A 17,948-nucleotide genomic window follows, 5' to 3' on the forward strand; every position below is an offset into this window, starting at 1 on the left:
CCCGAGCATCATAGAATCACAGAATGGTTTGGGTTGGAAGGGACCTTTAAAGCTCATCTAGTCCAACCCCCCTGCAATGAGCAGGGACATCTTCAACCAGACCAGGTTCCGCAGGGTCCCCTCCAACTTGACCTTGAATGTCTCCATGGATGGGGCATCGACCACCTCTCTCGGCAACCTGTGCCAGGGTTTCACCACCCTCACAGTGAAAAACTTCTTCCTTATAGCTAGTCTAAATCTACCCTCGTTTAGTTTAAAACCATTACCCCTTGTCCTGTCACTACAAGCCCTATTAAAATCATATGTAAGCATAAAGTGAAGCATGAGCATAAGTCTTTGCAAAGTCTGAATGTGCAAAATTTGTACTTTATTATAGTAAACTTTTTTTTTGCATATTTCAGCCTTAAAAAAAGGACGCTTTTGGATCACGCCTGACCCATATCACAAAGATGACAACATTCAGATTGGGCGAGAGGTGAAAATCTCCTGCCAGGTGGAAGCCATCCCATCTGAAGAGCTTACGTTCAGCTGGTTTAAAAATGGCCGTCCCTTGCGAAGCTCTGAAAGGATGGTCATCACACAGACTGACCCCGATGTTTCACCTGGCACCACAAACCTGGACATTATTGACTTGAAATTCACTGACTTTGGGACATACACATGCGTTGCGTCTCTGAAGGGAGGTGGCATATCAGATATCAGCATTGATGTCAACATCTCCAGCAGTACAGGTAAGGAGGCTTTCTTTGATATCAGTTTTACTTTGATACAGCCAAGCTATGGCTTTCCTTTACTCAGGGAAAAAAGGTGTATACACAGAGCACTTCTCGCCACGAAGATATCCAAGCAGACCCTTGATCAAGGGCTGAGTTGCTTTGATTAAAGAACAGAAACCTGAATAAGTAGCATGTGGTGCACTCTCCCCAAAATGCGCTAAGATCCGATTTACCCAGACGCATCGTCTTTTACTGTCAGAAAGTTATTGCTTCTATAAAAGGACTTTGGCCTTTATTTAGGACTTCAAGGCATTCAGAGTCATGAAAAAATAGCTAGTAGGAAATTACAAGGAGAAACAGGAGGGTGTTACTTTAACCAAACTGAATCCATCCAGCTACTCTAATCGAACAGCAAGTGCCAAGTACGAAGGAAGGAGCCCTTTTTTCTTAAAGATTGCGCATTGCATGTGGGTGAATCATGCTATTCCCAATCAGCAAAAAGTTTAAGGTATCTGTTACGTGTATTTTCAGATCAGTGATTGAAACGTCTCTCTCTTTGATGAGCTAGAGCCTTGGCTATTACTTTGATAATAAATATCTTGCATTATGGAATAGGAATATGTAAGAAAATAGTAATTGCCTGCTTTTCTTTATCTCATTCCTAATAGCTAGTTTGTAACCAATAGATTTCATAGAATTTTCCCCCCAATAGTCAACTTTAATAACTGAGGTAGTCTATGTTGATAAAATGAACTAGAAAACATCGTGAATAAAGATTTTTTTTCCTGACAAGAATTAGTTGCAACCAGAAAAAAAAAAAAAAAAAGAGTTGTTGCTGGTTGATTTCTACGGAGAAGGATAAAGAAAAGCATTTCTGTTTTCAGAATACTATTTTCTGTTAAAATGCAGTGGCAAATAGTGTCAGTATTATATCTACTATCCATCCTGTCATTTATATGAAGAGCTGCTGTGCTTTTCCTCAGATTGTGCTTGTTATTCACTGGGATAAGGCATGCAGTGCATGCCGTTTAGAAGTAAGACAACAAAGAACACCCTGGAAAACGTTTTTATAGTATGTGTCGTCGTTTAACCCCAGCCAGCAGCTAAGCACCACGCAGCTGCTTGCTCGCTCCCCCGACCCAGTGGGATGGGGGAGAGAATTGGAAAAAAGTAAAACTCGTGGGTTGAGATAAGAAGAGTTTAATAGGACGGAAAAAGAAGAAAATAATGATAAAAATAATGCTAACAAAATGACAATAATAATAATAAAAGTATTCGAATATACAAAACAAGTGATGTACAATGCAATTGCTCACCACTCGCTGACCAATACCTAGTCAGTTCCTGAGCAGTGATCTGCCCCAGGCCAACTCCCCCCAGTTTCTATACTGGGCACGACATCACATGGTATGGAATACCCCTTTGGCCAGTTTGGATCAGCTGCCCTGGCTGTGTCCCCTCCCAACTCCTCGTGCCCCTCCAGCCTTCTTGCTGGCTGGGCAGGAGAAGCTGAAAAATCCTTGACTTAGTCTAAACTCTACTTAGCAACAACCGAAACCATCAGTGTGTTATCAACATTCTTTCATACTGAACCCAAAACACAGCACTGTACCGGCTACTAGGGAAGACAATTAACTGTATCCCTGTGAAAACCAGGACAGCAAGGAAGGAAAATGTTTGATAGACATCTTCTGACCCCTTTTTACCAAACACAGTCAAGTATATGATTTCTACTATTTCAAAAAGATTAAATGCACACTTTTGCCTCAAAGAGTATATCCACAGTTCTATTTTCCAGATTTTACAAAGTCAATAATACTTTGCAAGTGCATGCCATGGCTAAACAATCTCTCTCACAACTTTCATGATAAATTATTTAGATTTTAATACATGAGCCTGCCGTCCATCTTCAGTACAATACTGGTACCATAGATCCCGCCTGAGCACCACATTGCTTCTGACATGAGTCTGGAAGGTTTGCCCACTTCAGGTGTTTCATGAAGAATATTGTGTACAACAGGGCAATGAGACAGGATTAACTTGTGGTTTGGAGAGGAGCCTGGGAAGGAAAGCCATGTGATTGAGTTAGGGGCCCTTAAGCAAAACGGACATATATAAGCCTACGGGACTGGCTAGGAGATATCTAAAGGAATTGGCCAGTGTCACTTCAAGGCCACTTTGTTATCCTTGAAAAGTCATGGTGACCTACAGAGATCCAACAAAGACTGGGAAAACTGAAATTTTAGCCCATCTTCTAAGAAGGCACAGAGGAGATGCAGGGGGGTGCAGACCGGTCATCCTCACCTCGGGGAAGGTCAGGGAGCGTGTTCTCCTACAAGCTGTGTCAGTCCACGTGAAGGACCAGGAGGTGACTGGAAGCACCCAGCATGGATTATCAGAAGCTGGCTGTGCCTGACCCAACCTGGTTGCCTGCTACAATAAAAAGACTGTCTCTGTGGGCAAGGGGAGGGAAAGAAAAGCTGTTTGCCTTGACTTCAGTAAAGCCTCCAGCGCAGTCTTTTGTAGCATCTTTATAGCCAAACTGGTGAAGCGTAGTTTGGAGATGTGGACTGGAAATAAGGTGTGTTTGGAAAATGAGTTGCAGAGAGTTGTGTTCACTGACAGAGGTGCAAAATTTGTGCGTGTATAAGTGAACAAGCAGTCAGCGTTTTTACACAGTTCACCTTTGCTGTATCCCACCCTGAAACGTAACGCGCACATACATAAACCTTGAGAGATGGGAAGAAAACACTAATTTTATTTGGTTTAGTTAGTTCTTATTTTATTATTTGCTATTTATTTTCTATTTGTGTTATTGTTCAGGGATCCTTGAATATTTCACTTCTTTTTGCTCAGTTTTGTAAGTATAAACCAGAAGTATTTATTTTTACTGTTTGATAACCCTTGAAATGATTTTGTGCAATTTTGTGGCCTTTTAGTTAACTTCAGAATGCCTATGCTGGAGCAACGCAAGGAGCTTGGGGAGGTAGTTGTGGAGGGCTCTTCCCTTGCAGTGGTACAGGCTGCGGCTGCCTGGCCAGGGAGCAGCTCCGCGGGGTCCTGGTAGGCAGTGAATGACCATGAGCAGCAGCATGCCATGGCAGCGATGGAGGCCAATGGATACCGCGTCCAGTTTTGGACCCTCGATGTAGGAGAGGCTTCAACAAACTGGGTTGAGTACAGCAGAGGCCGTGAAGATGGTCAAGAGCGGCTGGGGGAAGGGACTTGTCCAGTCTGGAAAAGAGAGAGCCCTGGGGCACCTAACAGCAGCCGTACCCTGCCTCTAAGGGATGTATCGAGAGGATGGAGCCAGGCTCTTCCACCAGTGTGTACTGGGAAGGTGAGAGGCAAGGGGCATGAGCTGAAATGAGAAGTTCAGACTGCGTATAAGGAGCAATTTTTTCCCTGTGAGGACGTCCGAGCGGGAAACATTGTGGGATCTCCATGCCCGGGAGGTTTTGAAGACCTGATAAAGCCCTAAGCAGCCTGGTCTGACCTCACATCTGGCCATGCCTTGAGCTGGAGCTTGGACTAGAGACCTCCTGAGCTCCCTTCCCACCTCAATTATCCCTTGAAGAATGTAGGGATAGAAGCACTAACCAACAGATTCATGGACAAGGGAGCAGCCTGTCGGCCAAAAGAAACATGTTCTTCAAGCTTATTAGCGCATGGCTTACGAACAAGTAAAGAACTGAGAGGATTATTGTAGGGTAAGAGCTGAGTTTGGCGTGATGGATGGCAGTTGCATGCAAACTTTGTTACCTGCTTGCCAGGGTGAAGTGGACAGTGACGTTTGTGCAGTCATGCATTGCCCATCTGGCAGACAGTAACTGCTATATTATCTATACTTGCTGGGGAATCGTTTGGGAAATTGATGGGATTTATTGGAAACATCCATTAGATGGCTGCACCTATAAGCTCGTCACAATTTCTGCTGGCAGTGATGAATGATGTCAGCTCTTAAATTTACTGTCCTGTAACACTCAAGAAAATCAGAAAGGGGGAAGAAAAACTAGTGTTTGGGATCAGCCTTATTTAGCATCTTAAGAGAAATTCTGCCTATTTGTATGACTTCATTACCCGATTAAGTGGAAGCTGAAATAGTTTCAGTGTGCTTTTGAAGGTCATTACTGATTCATCAAGATTCATTACTGCCGTGGTAATTATGAACATAAGGCCTAGGCACAAACACGTTTTCCAAATGCCAGGACTTGCACGGATATATTAATATCGTGCTGTGTCTGTTTGCTGGTTTGGGGGAGAATTCTCTCTTCCTGACGTGCACGAGGTTCCTGGAGTCACCGAGTGAGGCAGGAGGGGCTGAGCCACCTCGTAAGAAAGGAGGGAGACGGTTAGGTCTCCTCTGTCCCTCCAGCAGCTTGGAAAGGGACGTGTTGCCATGCAAGGGACATGCCAGCCTCTTGGCATACTAGGCATTGCACTTGTTTAGTAGGAATATTTTTCCCTTGACATTTTGTACTTTCAACAAGAAAGGCATAGATTTATGTCCCGAGTATCTTATATAAATGGACCTGAAGTAATGCCCTAGCAGCCTCGCCCCCACACATCTCCATAAAGTAGGTCACTGAACAGTGGAAATGAAGACTCAAATGTTGAATATTTGCCCTGTAAAAGCCCTGTCATCCATAAAACCAACCCTGGGCGAATGTTACTGAAAGGCAGGATGGCTCTTCTGTGTGTGTTGTGTGCATGTCATGGGGAATCTGAAGGCTGAAGATGTTAAAACAGCAACAAAAAAACCCAGTAAAATAGGCTCACGGTAAGCAAAAAAAGAGAGATGGATCAGGACAGTGTGTTAGTCTTTGTAAGCGATCTTATTCTCTGCCTTAAATATTATATTCAAAGCAAGAAGAATAAGGCTTTAGGTGATGTATGGTCTGCTCTGTTCAGTATGGGTTCTTACGCTATCTTTATCCCCCTAAAATCAGTATCAGTACAGTAAGAGATGTAACATCTGTCACTTCTGGCTTACTCTCTTTTCATCTTCCCCCTGGAGGTAGTATTGTGCAGTGAAGTGAGTTGGTTTTTTTGGGGGGAGGGGAGGGTATTTTACTTTATTCTCTGGCTGCAGTGCTCTGAATTTCTACTAGAAGGGCTGGATGGAGGAGATGGCTGATACTTTGGGGCTGGAGGTGATGGTGACCCTTCTTTTCCTAAAAGAGCCCTTTCTACTGTTTCACTGCTACACAGTGTGGGCACAACTACGTGTCCTACATGGCAAATATGTCAACCAAATTCTTCATTCTCTGAACCTGAAGATGTACTGAGCATGTACCACCCCAGGGGAGGCACAGCCCGAAGTGGGTCGTGGACTTTGGGCGTGAGCACAGGGCAGGCTGGTGGCCTCCAGGTCTGCTGTTCCACCTCTGCAGCTAGTCATGTCGACAGATAGATTTGGTTTTACTTAAGTGCTGCCAGACAGGAGGAGAGAAATTCTTGAAGAACTAGTATATATGAGGTTGTGTCTGTTCCCTGCAGTATGGTAAGAGGGCTTCCCTGTTAAGTTAATCAGCTATCTATTAAATAATGAATTAATTAAACATCCAGGCTGATGTGTTAGGACATGTGGCCTTGATCTGTTTGTAAAGTATGTGTCCTCTGGTCATCTTGTTCCTCCTTTGATGATACATAAAAGAGACCTTCATTTTAGTTCTAAATGTTTATTAAAATCACAGTACTGCCTCTTTGCATAATGAAAAAATGCTTTTTGTGAGATAATTAGTGGTCCAATTAAGATATTTGTAAACCTTAAGCACTGTCCAGAGTGATCATTCATGGGCAACCCTGAGACATACCAGAAATTAGACAGACGTTTCATTATTGCAGTAAATTGATTATTTTTGTAAGCCATTATCTTTGGAGTTTATCTTTGAAAGGAATAGGTGAACAGAAGGGACAGATAAATGCTGGATTTTGTTAAAAAGCTTTTCTTTTATAGTTCTATTTTAGTACTTAATGTACAGAGATTTTTCTTTTTAATTCTATCCCTGGGAGCCGCCGTCCCTTCCCATCACACAGCTTGCAGCACGGCTGGCCAAGCTGCTTGGCTGCCTGCTCCTGCGAGGATGGGGGCAAGAACGGGCGATCTCCTGCTCTGCAGCCCCTTCCCTCCCCAGCACCTGGTTCCCCCCAGGAAATCTGATTTCTCCGGGATGTGCTCATCCACCGTGGATTGACTTCAGCTGGCTTTCTGGGAGCAGACACCCTCTTTAGCAGCCACATATTGCAGAGTCTCTTTATTCTTCTCTGGAGGGCTGTGGAGTTGGCTCATCATCTCGCATTGCATATGGCTCATGGAGCTCCTCAGCATGACTCCTGCGAGATCACTGAAAGCTAATTTGGCTAATTTGCCGCTGGCTGTGTATGTTCTCGGTTGAAAATGTGCCTCTTCAGAGTCTACTGCAGAATAAGGTGGTGTTTTAAGGTATTAAAAGTACGTTGAGGTATAAGAACTGATTCTGGAATTATTTTGCTGATTAAGTAGATCTCTTATACAAGCCCCCACCATGAAATCTGTCATTGATATTCATGTGTTCACTCGCAATTAGAAGTGGCTTCTGCCCAAGAAAACATGGGCTGCGGTGCTTTCTCTTCTTTGTGTATGGGCAGGACAGGACACAGACAACCAGAGCAACGAGAACAGAAAGCGACCATGAAATCAAGACATGATTTCCTTACAGGTCGCTCGATTTACCTTCCACATGAGTAACTAGATAGATCCTCTTTCATGGTGATGAAAGGTTAAAGTAAATTCTCTTGACTTCAGCTGCTTTTCCAATCATTTGGCTGGATCAGCAGTCTCCCCTGGGGCTCTTCTCTCGCCTCCGGAGACCCTTTCAGCATATGGTCCCCCATATTCCCCAACACTTTTTCTAAAAGAAATGCACATTAAGGGTATGCTGGGCAGTTTTAGTCTCTGTTTACAAAAATGTCTACAGAACCTGAATAATTATGGCTTGCTGCCCTTCAAAGGCTAAATGATCTTGTTCAAATACGTTTTGTGTACCAGCTCAGCTTCCAATACCAAAGCTCAGTCTGCTCTGTCTTAAAAAATCCCCTCCGTCACATAAGGAGTGTGAATCATGAACAGGGATCGAAATGCATGTCTCTGGCAGAGGATGATTAATACTAGAGATTCAGACCTTGAAATTCATAAATATTAGAGAAGGAGGATACGCAAATAATTTCACGTCTATCTCCTAGCCAGTACAGTGCAGATTCTTCAATATTCCTTATCCAGGCTGGTTTTAAATTACTTGAAGAATGTGACTACCAGCACTTCTTTTGGGAGATTATCTCTGAGTAATCTCCAGTGCGGATTATTTCTTGATATTCAGCTCAAATACTCCTTTGCTCTGCTTTATCCTATAATTACTAGTCATTACCATTAGTCCATTTTAAGCAGCCTGATCACACTAGCCCACAGCTCCTCCCAGCCCACAGACTCCCCATCACTGCTAAGCTTGGCAGTCATTGCTTCAGGGCTATGGGTTGCCTTTCTGCCTGTTTAAGGCACCTGAGGAAATACAGAATTAACACCCCTACTTCACCTGTGCCACCTGTAATCCCCAGTAAAGAGCTCAGGAGTCATGCTGGTCCCTCCCAAGCCTGCCATGGGGTCCCCACTTCTAGGGCCTCCTTGTCCTCCTTACACTGGTTGTCTGAACGATTTCTGTGTAAGCAGATTCTTGCCTCTGCCATTGCCTCTTTGGCAATTAATTAAGCTATCTGGAGGTTCAAAACAGGGACGGTGGCTTGACCCATCAGGACTTCAAAGATCTAGGGTAGACTAGAACTAGGTTTTGTCTACCTGACTGTCTATGCAGTGAATAAACGTATTAGGCTCATGCATTTTGGCTTTTTCTTTGAAATAGCTACTTTGGTCTTGTCCCAGTTCTCCTATAGACACAGTGACTGTGCTGGGTCAAGGATCCTATGGAATTACAGTAGAACTACCACAGGAGATCAGATGGAAGGGTCTAGTCTGGTTTTCTATTGCCGGTAACAGACACATCTGCTTAGGAGCAGTTTAACACACACACACACACAAAAAAAGAGGACAAGAATACAGTGATACCTTCTGCCATCTGACCTTCTGGTGAGTCAGTGACTTTCAGTGGCAAAGGTTGTCTCAGACTATTTTATTTAAGAGCCAGGAGTGGACATATATCAACAGTAGCCCTTTTATGCGTGTGCCTCTACCAATTTCAAAGGGTAATACTATGTGGTTTTAAAGTAGGTGCTCCTTTAGCGTTACTAACGCTTTTGTTTTTCAAGTGATAACCCTCTCCTTTAGGAAACAGATTTAACTGCTAAGAGTATTAACTTCTGGTTTAAGCCACTTGCTGCATGAATAAGGTAATGTTTGTTGTTTCAAATATAGAGTTTAGCTAATTTATTTTTCAGCACAAGCAGGAACAGAAATGACCTTTATTTGCAGCAGGCTCTGTAGCTGGTGCTGCAGGAGACATGCTGATGCCTTAGCGGGGAGGGCTGAGCCCCGCCGAGACTTTTGGCTTGTGCCACAGCAGCACCTGCCAGGAGAGGGAGGCTGGCACAGCTGGCGGCACCCTGGCACAGCTGGCAATACCCCAACACAGTCAGCAGCACCCCGACACAGCTGGAAACATCCTGCTCGCTCACTTGGCTGGCACCCCCCTCTGCTCGCCCCGCTGGCAGCGCCTTTGCTAGCACACCCTTGTTCGTGCACCCTTGTTCGTGCACCTTTGCTCCTTCACCTTTGCTTGTGTGCCCTTGCTCAGGCATTCTTGCTTCCAGTAACAAGTGATGGGGTGCGAGGAAACAGCCTCAAGTTGTGCCAGGGCAGGTTTAGATTGGATATTAGGAAAAATTTCTTCACCGAAAGGGTTGTCAGGCATTGGAACAGGCTGCCCAGGGAAGTGGTGGAGTCGCCAGACCTGGAGGTATTTAAAAGATGGGTAGACGTGGCGCTTAGGGACACGGTTTAGTGGTGGACTTGGCAGTGTTAGGTTGGACTTGATGATCTTAAGGGTCTTTTCCAACCTAAATGATTTTATGATTCTATGGTTCTATACCCTTGCTCACACAGACTTGCCAGGCCCTCCTCCACAGCAGGCTCAGCCGCCTGCTCCCTGGTCCTGGGGCTTCCCTATGTCTTGGGTTGTAGTAAGGGAAGAAAAACTTTGAATGATTATTTTCTCTTCAACTCTCTGGCTCTCCCCCCGCCCCCCCGCCATCTTCCTGATTTCTCTGTGGGCATTGCATTGATTTGAGTATCTTTTGTGGCTTTTTTTAGCCTTATTGCTTATGAAAACAAGTCACACATGATCAGGCTGCCAGTGCCTGTCAGTTGGTGTGTCGCAATCCCCCACAACCCCTGATATTTTTTGACCCTGTAGCTAATTTAAGCCAAACTTGACAGCAGAATAGACATCTCAGAGATAATTAAGTACCTGCAAGTTTGTAAAAATAAATAGGTGAGTATAAAAAGGGAAACCCTAGCAAAACTCCTCTCTAGGCAAAGGTTCAGTGTTGTCCTCCTTCCTAATTAGACAGTAGAGAATCAGCATCTGAGTTAAGGGGGACCCTTAGCCATAACCGCTGTGGTAGGGGGCAGAGAAATACTTCATGGGAGCTCACCGTCTTGGGCACTGTCAGTCAAATGTGATACATGAAAGCTGCAGCCAGGCTTCTTATTTATGGTATTGCCCATGAAATGACGTGTTTTAATAGATGGCCTTGTCCCTCCCCTCTCCTTCTCTGTTTCCAGTAACAAGAACATTAATAAATACAGTAAACCATAATAATATATTAACTGGCTTACAATGTGACAGATACTGGTTGTGCTGCAAAATGGCACAGGAGAAGATGAGTCAGGGTATTTTAAGGTATCTTTCCATCTGGGGTACTGATACAGCCTATCTTATCAGCCTGCCTGCAGACCTCATAGTCTGTGGTCCTTATCTTGGCAGTGTGCGGTTTTTGCAGTACAGTTATCTCTATTTTTCAGAAAGAAAACTGGGTTAAAGAGAGGGTAAATTACTTGCTCACAGTTGCACAGGACCTTTTTGGCATGCATCTTTTTTTTCCCCCCCCTCAAAAACGTGTGTCCTGTGCCATTCACTCTCCTTCCTCTCAAATGCCTCCAGAAGCTCTATGTGACCATGAGAAGCAGGGTGCATGCTTTCCTGGTTTCTTCCTTAGATGATTCATAGCTTGCTCTGTGTACAAATTTCTGAATGACCCCTGCCTCTTGGTCTGAGATGCTGTTTCTTGCAGCTGGCAGGCTCCCTCCCACAGCTGGAGCCTTCCTGCATCCCCCCAGTGCAGCTGCATGGGAAGCAAGTCTTCGTAAACCCCCGGCTGCACTCTACATCTCTGCCCCTGTTCCTCTCTAGGTCCACATCCTGGACGCACTAAATTTGTCTGTTTACTACTCCTGTGTTGAGCTTAGTGAAGGAGTTTCTTAAACCAGAGGAACGTTGTGGATATCTGGGGAGCAGCTCTTCAATTCATTTGTATCCCAGCCCTGTTTCAAGCGCAGCGTTGGGTCAGCCTCCACCCGTGAAGCTGCCTTTGCTGCCTTCTCTCTCATTTTTTGTCTCTCTTCTGTCATGTGTTGCCTTCACAGGCAGCATTTGCACAGGACCGCTTGCTGTGCCAAAGGCAAGTCTTGCTCCTGGCTCAGTGCTTGAGATGAGAAGTTACAGCCCTTGCTCCAGCCAGAAAGTGGGTGATTTCTGAGGCTAAGACGGTGTGATTTTATAGTCCAGACCTGTTGCTCTGGTGGCAGTCTGAAAAGGTTGGAGTCTGGAACAGGCTGCCAGCACAATATGTCCAGAAACAGGTCTACATGGACAACTACCAAAGGGAAAACTCATGTCCTGGACTCATCTGGTCCATGGACTTGCAAGCAGAACTGTAGATAGTGCTGTAGGCTGGCACATAGCAGATAGCAGATGTTTTGATTGAGGGCTGTGACCCCACAGTCTTGGCCTCATGGTTCTCACGGTCAGTGAATCCCTGAGACGGGAGAAGGTTGTGCTTCCCCAAGGCAGCTGGAGATGCCGCAGGGGCAAGGAGGGAGAGGAGAGCTACGAGGGAGCCTGCAGCATCCGTACCAACTGGGACATGCTTTGATCTAAGCACGTTCACAGCAGGGAACAGATCCACTGCCCAGGGGGGAAGGGAAAAAGTAATTTATTTTTTTACTGGTCCAGACAGAGCTGTGTATTATTTGATCTAAGCTGAGAAACCACAAGCCAGGTGAGCTGGAAAAAAATGTTCAGAAGGAGGGTCCTTCCTGCAAGCAGGCAGCACACAGCGTGCTTTCAAACCTTTCTCTTTAAACTGTATTTTCCTTCTTGGAACAATACCCTTTTCCCAGTTTAGTCTGTGTTGTCATAGAGCATTGCTTTGGAAAGTGGCCATTTGGTATCTATCTGATGTGCTGGCTTTCAGGAGAGAAGGCGGAGGAGTCCCGCCGCAAGCACCTGGCTGGTGCAGGTCCAGCACAAGTACCGTGTACTGCACAGCAAGAGCGTGGGCTGTAGAAATGAGGGAGAGGCAAGGGCACACGTTGATGGAGAAACGCGGTCGGAAGAGCTTGGAGAAGCCCAGAACAGCTCCCATGCTCCTTCTGTCTCATCCCTCGCCACCTTCAGCACCCTTTTCCCTCTGGTAGAGCTCTGACAAGGCTGCTGCTGTGGCTTTGTACCACCCTCCCCTCGCTGGGGTGGACCGTCATGTCCTGCAGCCCTTCCTCTTCAGGGGGTTTTGGGCATCTTCATGGGGTGGTTCTCCTCTGGGCTCCCTCCAAGTGATCCAGGTCTCTGGGACACTGGCCCGTGGTCAGAACCTGCTATGGCACACACGGGCATAACTGAAAAATAAGAATGTTTTATTAATGTTGGGAATGTTTTATTAAGCAGTCTTTCTCTTTTACTTTTTTCCTTTTTTTTTCTTTTCTTTCTCGTTTTGAAGTATAAAATAATTTTTCCTTTACTCTTCTGTGGAGAAAGTTATTTCCACTTTTGCATGTCCCACCAGATTCAGAAGGAGCTATTAAAGCCTTCAAAACAGCTGAAAACAGCATTTTGGTACCTATGAAAGTCCCTGACTTAAGCTCTGATTCCTAGCAGGCTTATGAGGTCTGTAGACACAGGGTAGATCCCAGGGGAAAACTGGAACCGTTTCTCACTGGTACAAGTCTGTTGTTTCTGTCTCTGGGGGCCTGAAAATAGCCTTTGATTATTTTTTCCTGCAGACAGGAGTTACGGTGCAGGCTGTATTTTGTCAGTCCTGGCATTGACGCAAAGCAGTTGAGGCCAGGACAGCGTGGAGAGGTAATGCTCCTAGGAGGGACTGGTTTAAAACAGAAAGCATCTCTCTCTGTGATTCAGAACAGAAGACCCATAAAGGCAGCCCAGTTTTCAGAAGGCACGAAAGGAAAGAGAGGGTGGGCAGTGATTAAATCAGGTTTTTCCATATCTTCACCCGCCACACGGCAGCCCGTGCCCTCCCGCTAAGCAAGGGGCCATGGTGCCGAAGGCACCATGTGTGATCTGGAGATCAGAGGCAGCTTCGGAGACGGCGCTTTCATTTGTGTTGCGCTAAGAAAGGAGTAAGAAATTGGCTATAAACCCAATATAGGTATGGTGAGATGGGAACGGTAATTGGACATGGCAAAACCATTCTCGTCACGTCGGCGGAGCTTGCGGTGCTTTGTAATTATTAAATGCTGTCACCAAAACGACTGAGGCAGAGGGGCCGCCTCCGATGGGACCGATGGTGGAAGCTCGCTGGGATGCCCGTCACGCAAACACCGAGGCCTTTGCCGGCGTGCCGTGCCATTTCTGTCCTGATCGAGCGCCTCGCATAGCGGCATCCCTTCTGGGGCATGCGAGATCTTCTCCTCCCTGCCGAGGACTGGTGATTCAGAGCCGTGGCTGGTAATTTGGAGAGGCGCTGGGGGCAGTTAGGAAGTCCTGCTCTTGCAAGACTGCGGAGAGGAGGAAGGATGGGTCCTTGGGCATCGCTGCTCGCTGTGCAGCGGTGCCAGGTATTCCTGCTCCGAGGGGTTGTCTAACTCCTGCTGGAAACAGTTGCTCACATATTCCTTCCAGATTTGGTAATGCAAATCTCTATGAAAAAAATACCACTTTGATAAACCTCCTGTGGTAGAAAGATGCCAACTGCCTTTCGGTTTCAGGTGTTGAATTCTGAGCTGATTTCTGAATTGGCATGATTCTTTCTCGTTGCGTGGCCATTAAGAGCTGGATAAAATCAGCAGCCAGTCTGTTATAAAGAAAGGTTCTTAGTGCCAAATACTCATAAAAAGGAAAGCCATAACTTGCAGTGATAAAGTGCTAGCTATGACCGGTGGTCCAAATGCGCTGATGTACACTGGTACGGCATATTGGCATGTCAGAGACACACAGGGAGGCAAGTGTCATAGCCGGGGCTGTTAAATCTTGTTTTAACCACTTCAAGCAGCTGAGGACCTTGTCTCATAAATATAGTAGCATTGCACAGTCTTCCAATATATGTAGTCAATATGCGTTGCTGTCTGCGTATAAATTCTTTCTTGATATATAATCACAACTGTAACAAGCAAGAAAGGCACCTGACGTCTCTGTAATGCTAATGGTTGAACCGTCTCTTTTTCTCTTTTGAAGTCCCACCCAATTTGACTGTTCCTCAAGAAAAGTCACCCCTGGTCACCCGGGAAGGGGACACGATTGAGCTGCAGTGCCAGGTGACAGGGAAGCCCAAGCCTATCATTCTCTGGTCCCGAGCAGACAAGGAGGTGGCGATGCCGGACGGGGCGATGCAGACGGAGAGCTACGATGGGATCCTGAGGATAGTGAACGTGTCCAGGGAGATGACGGGAACCTACAGGTGCCAGACCAGCCAATACAACGGGTTTAATGTGAAACCCAGAGAAGCTTTGGTGCAGCTCATTGTACAGTGTAAGTAGACCCTTATTTTCTTCCCATGTGGTTTTGCTGAGAAAAAAAAGTTGATTTATTTCTCCCCTAAATAAACAGCAGCAAGAGTCTTATGGTTGTTACGTTTTTGATGCTGTGTTGTTTGGCTCTATAGTTCCCCGAATCCATTATTTTAATGTAAATATAGAAGTAAAAATGACACAGGAGTCCCATTTATATTAAAAAAAAAAAAAAAAAAAAATGCGTGAGGCAATCATGATTTTCCCAATGCCTAACTTTAAATTTCTTGACACGGGAACAAACACATGAGATAGGAGGACATATTTCTATAAATGCAGATCTGATACTGATCTCATTTGCTGATACTGTGTAAAACAAGAAGAAAAAAATGAGAGAAAGAGCTGTTCCATCTTAGCTGATCTGCATGCAGATCCGCATGCAGATCTGACTCTGAATGTGAACCAGCAGCATCAGGAATGAGAAGGAAAACATAAGGGGAAATCAATTATTTTGGAAATGCTCAGTGTTTATTATTGGAAAATGAAAAGTCTGGTTTGATATGGTTTATGGGGAATATTGAGCCATTCTTTGTTGCTGTGTATCTGATAAAGATGTTCACTAAATGACTTTCATGTGTTTGTTGTATCGTTGGTACTTATTTTCACTATTTATAAAGTGACTTGTGCAGCCCTCATTTATCGCGGTTTCAGATGCCCAAATATTATGGCAGATTTGCTTTTTAGCAGTGTTCTGTGCTCAGCACAACTGACCTCCTTTGGGGCCTCCAGGGATGAGATGCTGCAATATACATAGTTATTACTAATAATCAACGGATTTGTTTTTTCCAAGGTCTGTTGTATAACAAATTATTTATGCACTTGATTACATGTTGTGGCATCTACAGCGCTTTCATCAGAGCTATTTACTGGTGTGCCGGCACAGCTTTTTATCAAAGCATGCGTCTGTCCCAGCCAGCAGTCCTGTGGATTAATGACACCAAAAGCCTCCTGAGAGTCAAGCCCGCGGGCAAGCTGGAGCCTTCTCGCTTGGGCTTCTGGTTGTGGGTCCATCTGCATTGGGACTGCCTTCATCCCTCCTGCACTGATGTATCTCAGTTTGAAAGCAGAGGCGTCTTTGACTCCCTCTCTAGAGACTGCAGAAAATGACTTGGATCTTAGATCATCCTCCAGAGAGGTCTGTCTGTCCCTAGAGAGCATAAAAGGACCATGGGGGGATTAGTCTCCTACCGATGGCGCTTTTAAAGCAGATGGATCATTTTAGGGAAGGCTGGCTCCGGTAGGACTGAATGGGCTGGACCAGTCTGCACGAGCTGCCTTAATTCCGAGCTGTGGTGGCACTGGGGAGCCCTCGCTGACACAAGAATTTTTACTCGTGTCATTATTACTAGGATCGTGGTTATTCTGATAATAGCTTTTGTGGTTATCATCACTAGGACTACTCCTGATGACACACGGCTTCTCTTTCACATCTCCTGTACCAAGCTGTCATCATTATAGGTGTTTAATTTTAGCTGCACAGAAAAGGTGATTTACAGAAGGTAAATGTCACGAAAGGGTAGAAGATGAAAGGCATGGAAAGGCGGAATGTAGGATACGTGGATGGGGCCCCAAGTCCGTCCTGTAAATGGACATGTCACCAGGGCACCGGTCGCTGTCAGGGCTGATAGAGCTGGTACCGTGTCCGGGGCACGAACGGTGCGAGAGAGGAGGGGCTGGTGCTGGGGAAAATGCAGAGAGCGGCAGCACAAAACCATTGCAGGGATTTTCAGTTGCTGCAGTTTATCAGGTGTGTGCACAGTGCCTGGGTGTGGTATATTTTGGCTACCGCAGCTTTGCTGGGACATATCTTTGCTATCCGTCGCAAACGTTAAAAACACAAGATTGCTCGGTATGGTTACAAATTAGAGAAAAACAGGGTTGTGGCAACTTGCTGGTGTACCCCCCAGCCTGTTGCTCTTGGGACGCTGGGTTGGGACAGCTCAGGAGGACAGCAGCAACGCGGCTCATAGAAATGGTTGACTAAGACTAGTTCCTCAGAGAGCAACAGTGCTGGGTGAGAAAGGTGATAACGTGCAAGATTTTTGCACAGCTTGGAGTAAAGATTGGCCTGCGTGGTGTTGCAGGCCTTGATGATCTTGAATGGCAGAGAGGAAACATGAATAATAAACTCAGTAAGAGCTGATTTGCAGACTGCCCTGTGAATCTGCGAACTAGAACCGCTATACAAACAGGGGAGCAATGGTCCTCATGAATGAGGAGGAGGGAAAGTGGCTTCTTTCCTCTTCTCTGTCAGTGATTTGCTGTGGGAACTAGAAAACAGATTTTGTTTTCTGGCCACTTGGATCCTCCATCTTAGCCACTTAGTTTATATTCTCTTTTTGTCAGTGCCCATCATCTTTTCCATGTGTCCATACAGACTCCAGCATGGTTATTATAACATCCTGGTTTGGGTTGGTTGCAATGGCGTGTGGATAATGGACACATGGATGATGGAAGCTTCTTCAAGTAATTCAGTTCATGTACAATTACGCGTGTGGAGGGTGTTCCTGATAAAGCAAGACCTCCAGTGGGAAGGCTCTGGAGGTAAATCCACTCAGCAGTTACAACAGCAAACCGACAAAGTAATGGCTAGGGCAAGCTGGCTGTCCATCCCCAGTGCCAGGACGTTCTCATCTCATTCCTCGGGATTGTGATGAGCCCAGAAGGAGCTCTGTTTCATGTGTTTTCTGGTAACAAAAGTAATTTTCAACTTTGCTTGCTTTTTTTTTTAAATCCTCAGAAGCTCACTTCTCTGGGGGATGCTGGAAGAACAAGTATTCAGAAGCACTCTTGACATGGCTCAGTATAACAGCTGTGGTGTGTCCCACATTTTGTCCTGGAAGACTTTATTTCAAGTCTGTCGCAGTCTCAGAAACTCTTCTATTTATCCAGTGGGCTTGGCATCATTTATTCTGGTCTCCATTTCAAAGCTTTTAAGCAGATGCTGTTATTTGTTAGAGAAAGGGATGGTTGAGTCTAGGTCTTAGGGAATGTTTCCCAGGATACGGATGAGGATTTCCCACCAGCTGCACTTCTTCAGGACCTGGGCCAGTCCCTGATGGACCCAGTGGGATGACTCCCACTGACTTCCAAAGGCTGGTGGACGCATCGCTGAGATTGCTATTATTTTACAATATTTTACTGGTGGGAAAAAAAGCTCTGGTTTTATGTATTTTTAGTGCTGCGTTAGATGCAGTGGTTCACATATTCTGAAAGAGGCG

The 17,948-nt window shown here is 45.5% G+C and overlaps 1 protein-coding gene across 1 annotated transcript in view; it reads left to right on the top strand.

The window, feature by feature from the left end:
* Window positions 1-17,948, top strand: part of MDGA2 (MAM domain containing glycosylphosphatidylinositol anchor 2) — a 384,110-nt gene that overhangs the window by 242,276 nt on the left and 123,886 nt on the right. Inside the window, exons 7-8 of the mRNA XM_049828627.1 lie at window positions 402-731; window positions 14,396-14,689. Coding sequence (XP_049684584.1) covers window positions 402-731; window positions 14,396-14,689 — 624 coding nt within the window. The remainder of the gene's footprint in view (window positions 1-401; window positions 732-14,395; window positions 14,690-17,948) is intronic.

This window comes from Accipiter gentilis, chromosome 25, assembly GCF_929443795.1.
Source record: "Accipiter gentilis chromosome 25, bAccGen1.1, whole genome shotgun sequence".
In the NCBI taxonomy this organism is placed as follows: Eukaryota; Metazoa; Chordata; class Aves; order Accipitriformes; family Accipitridae; genus Astur; species Astur gentilis.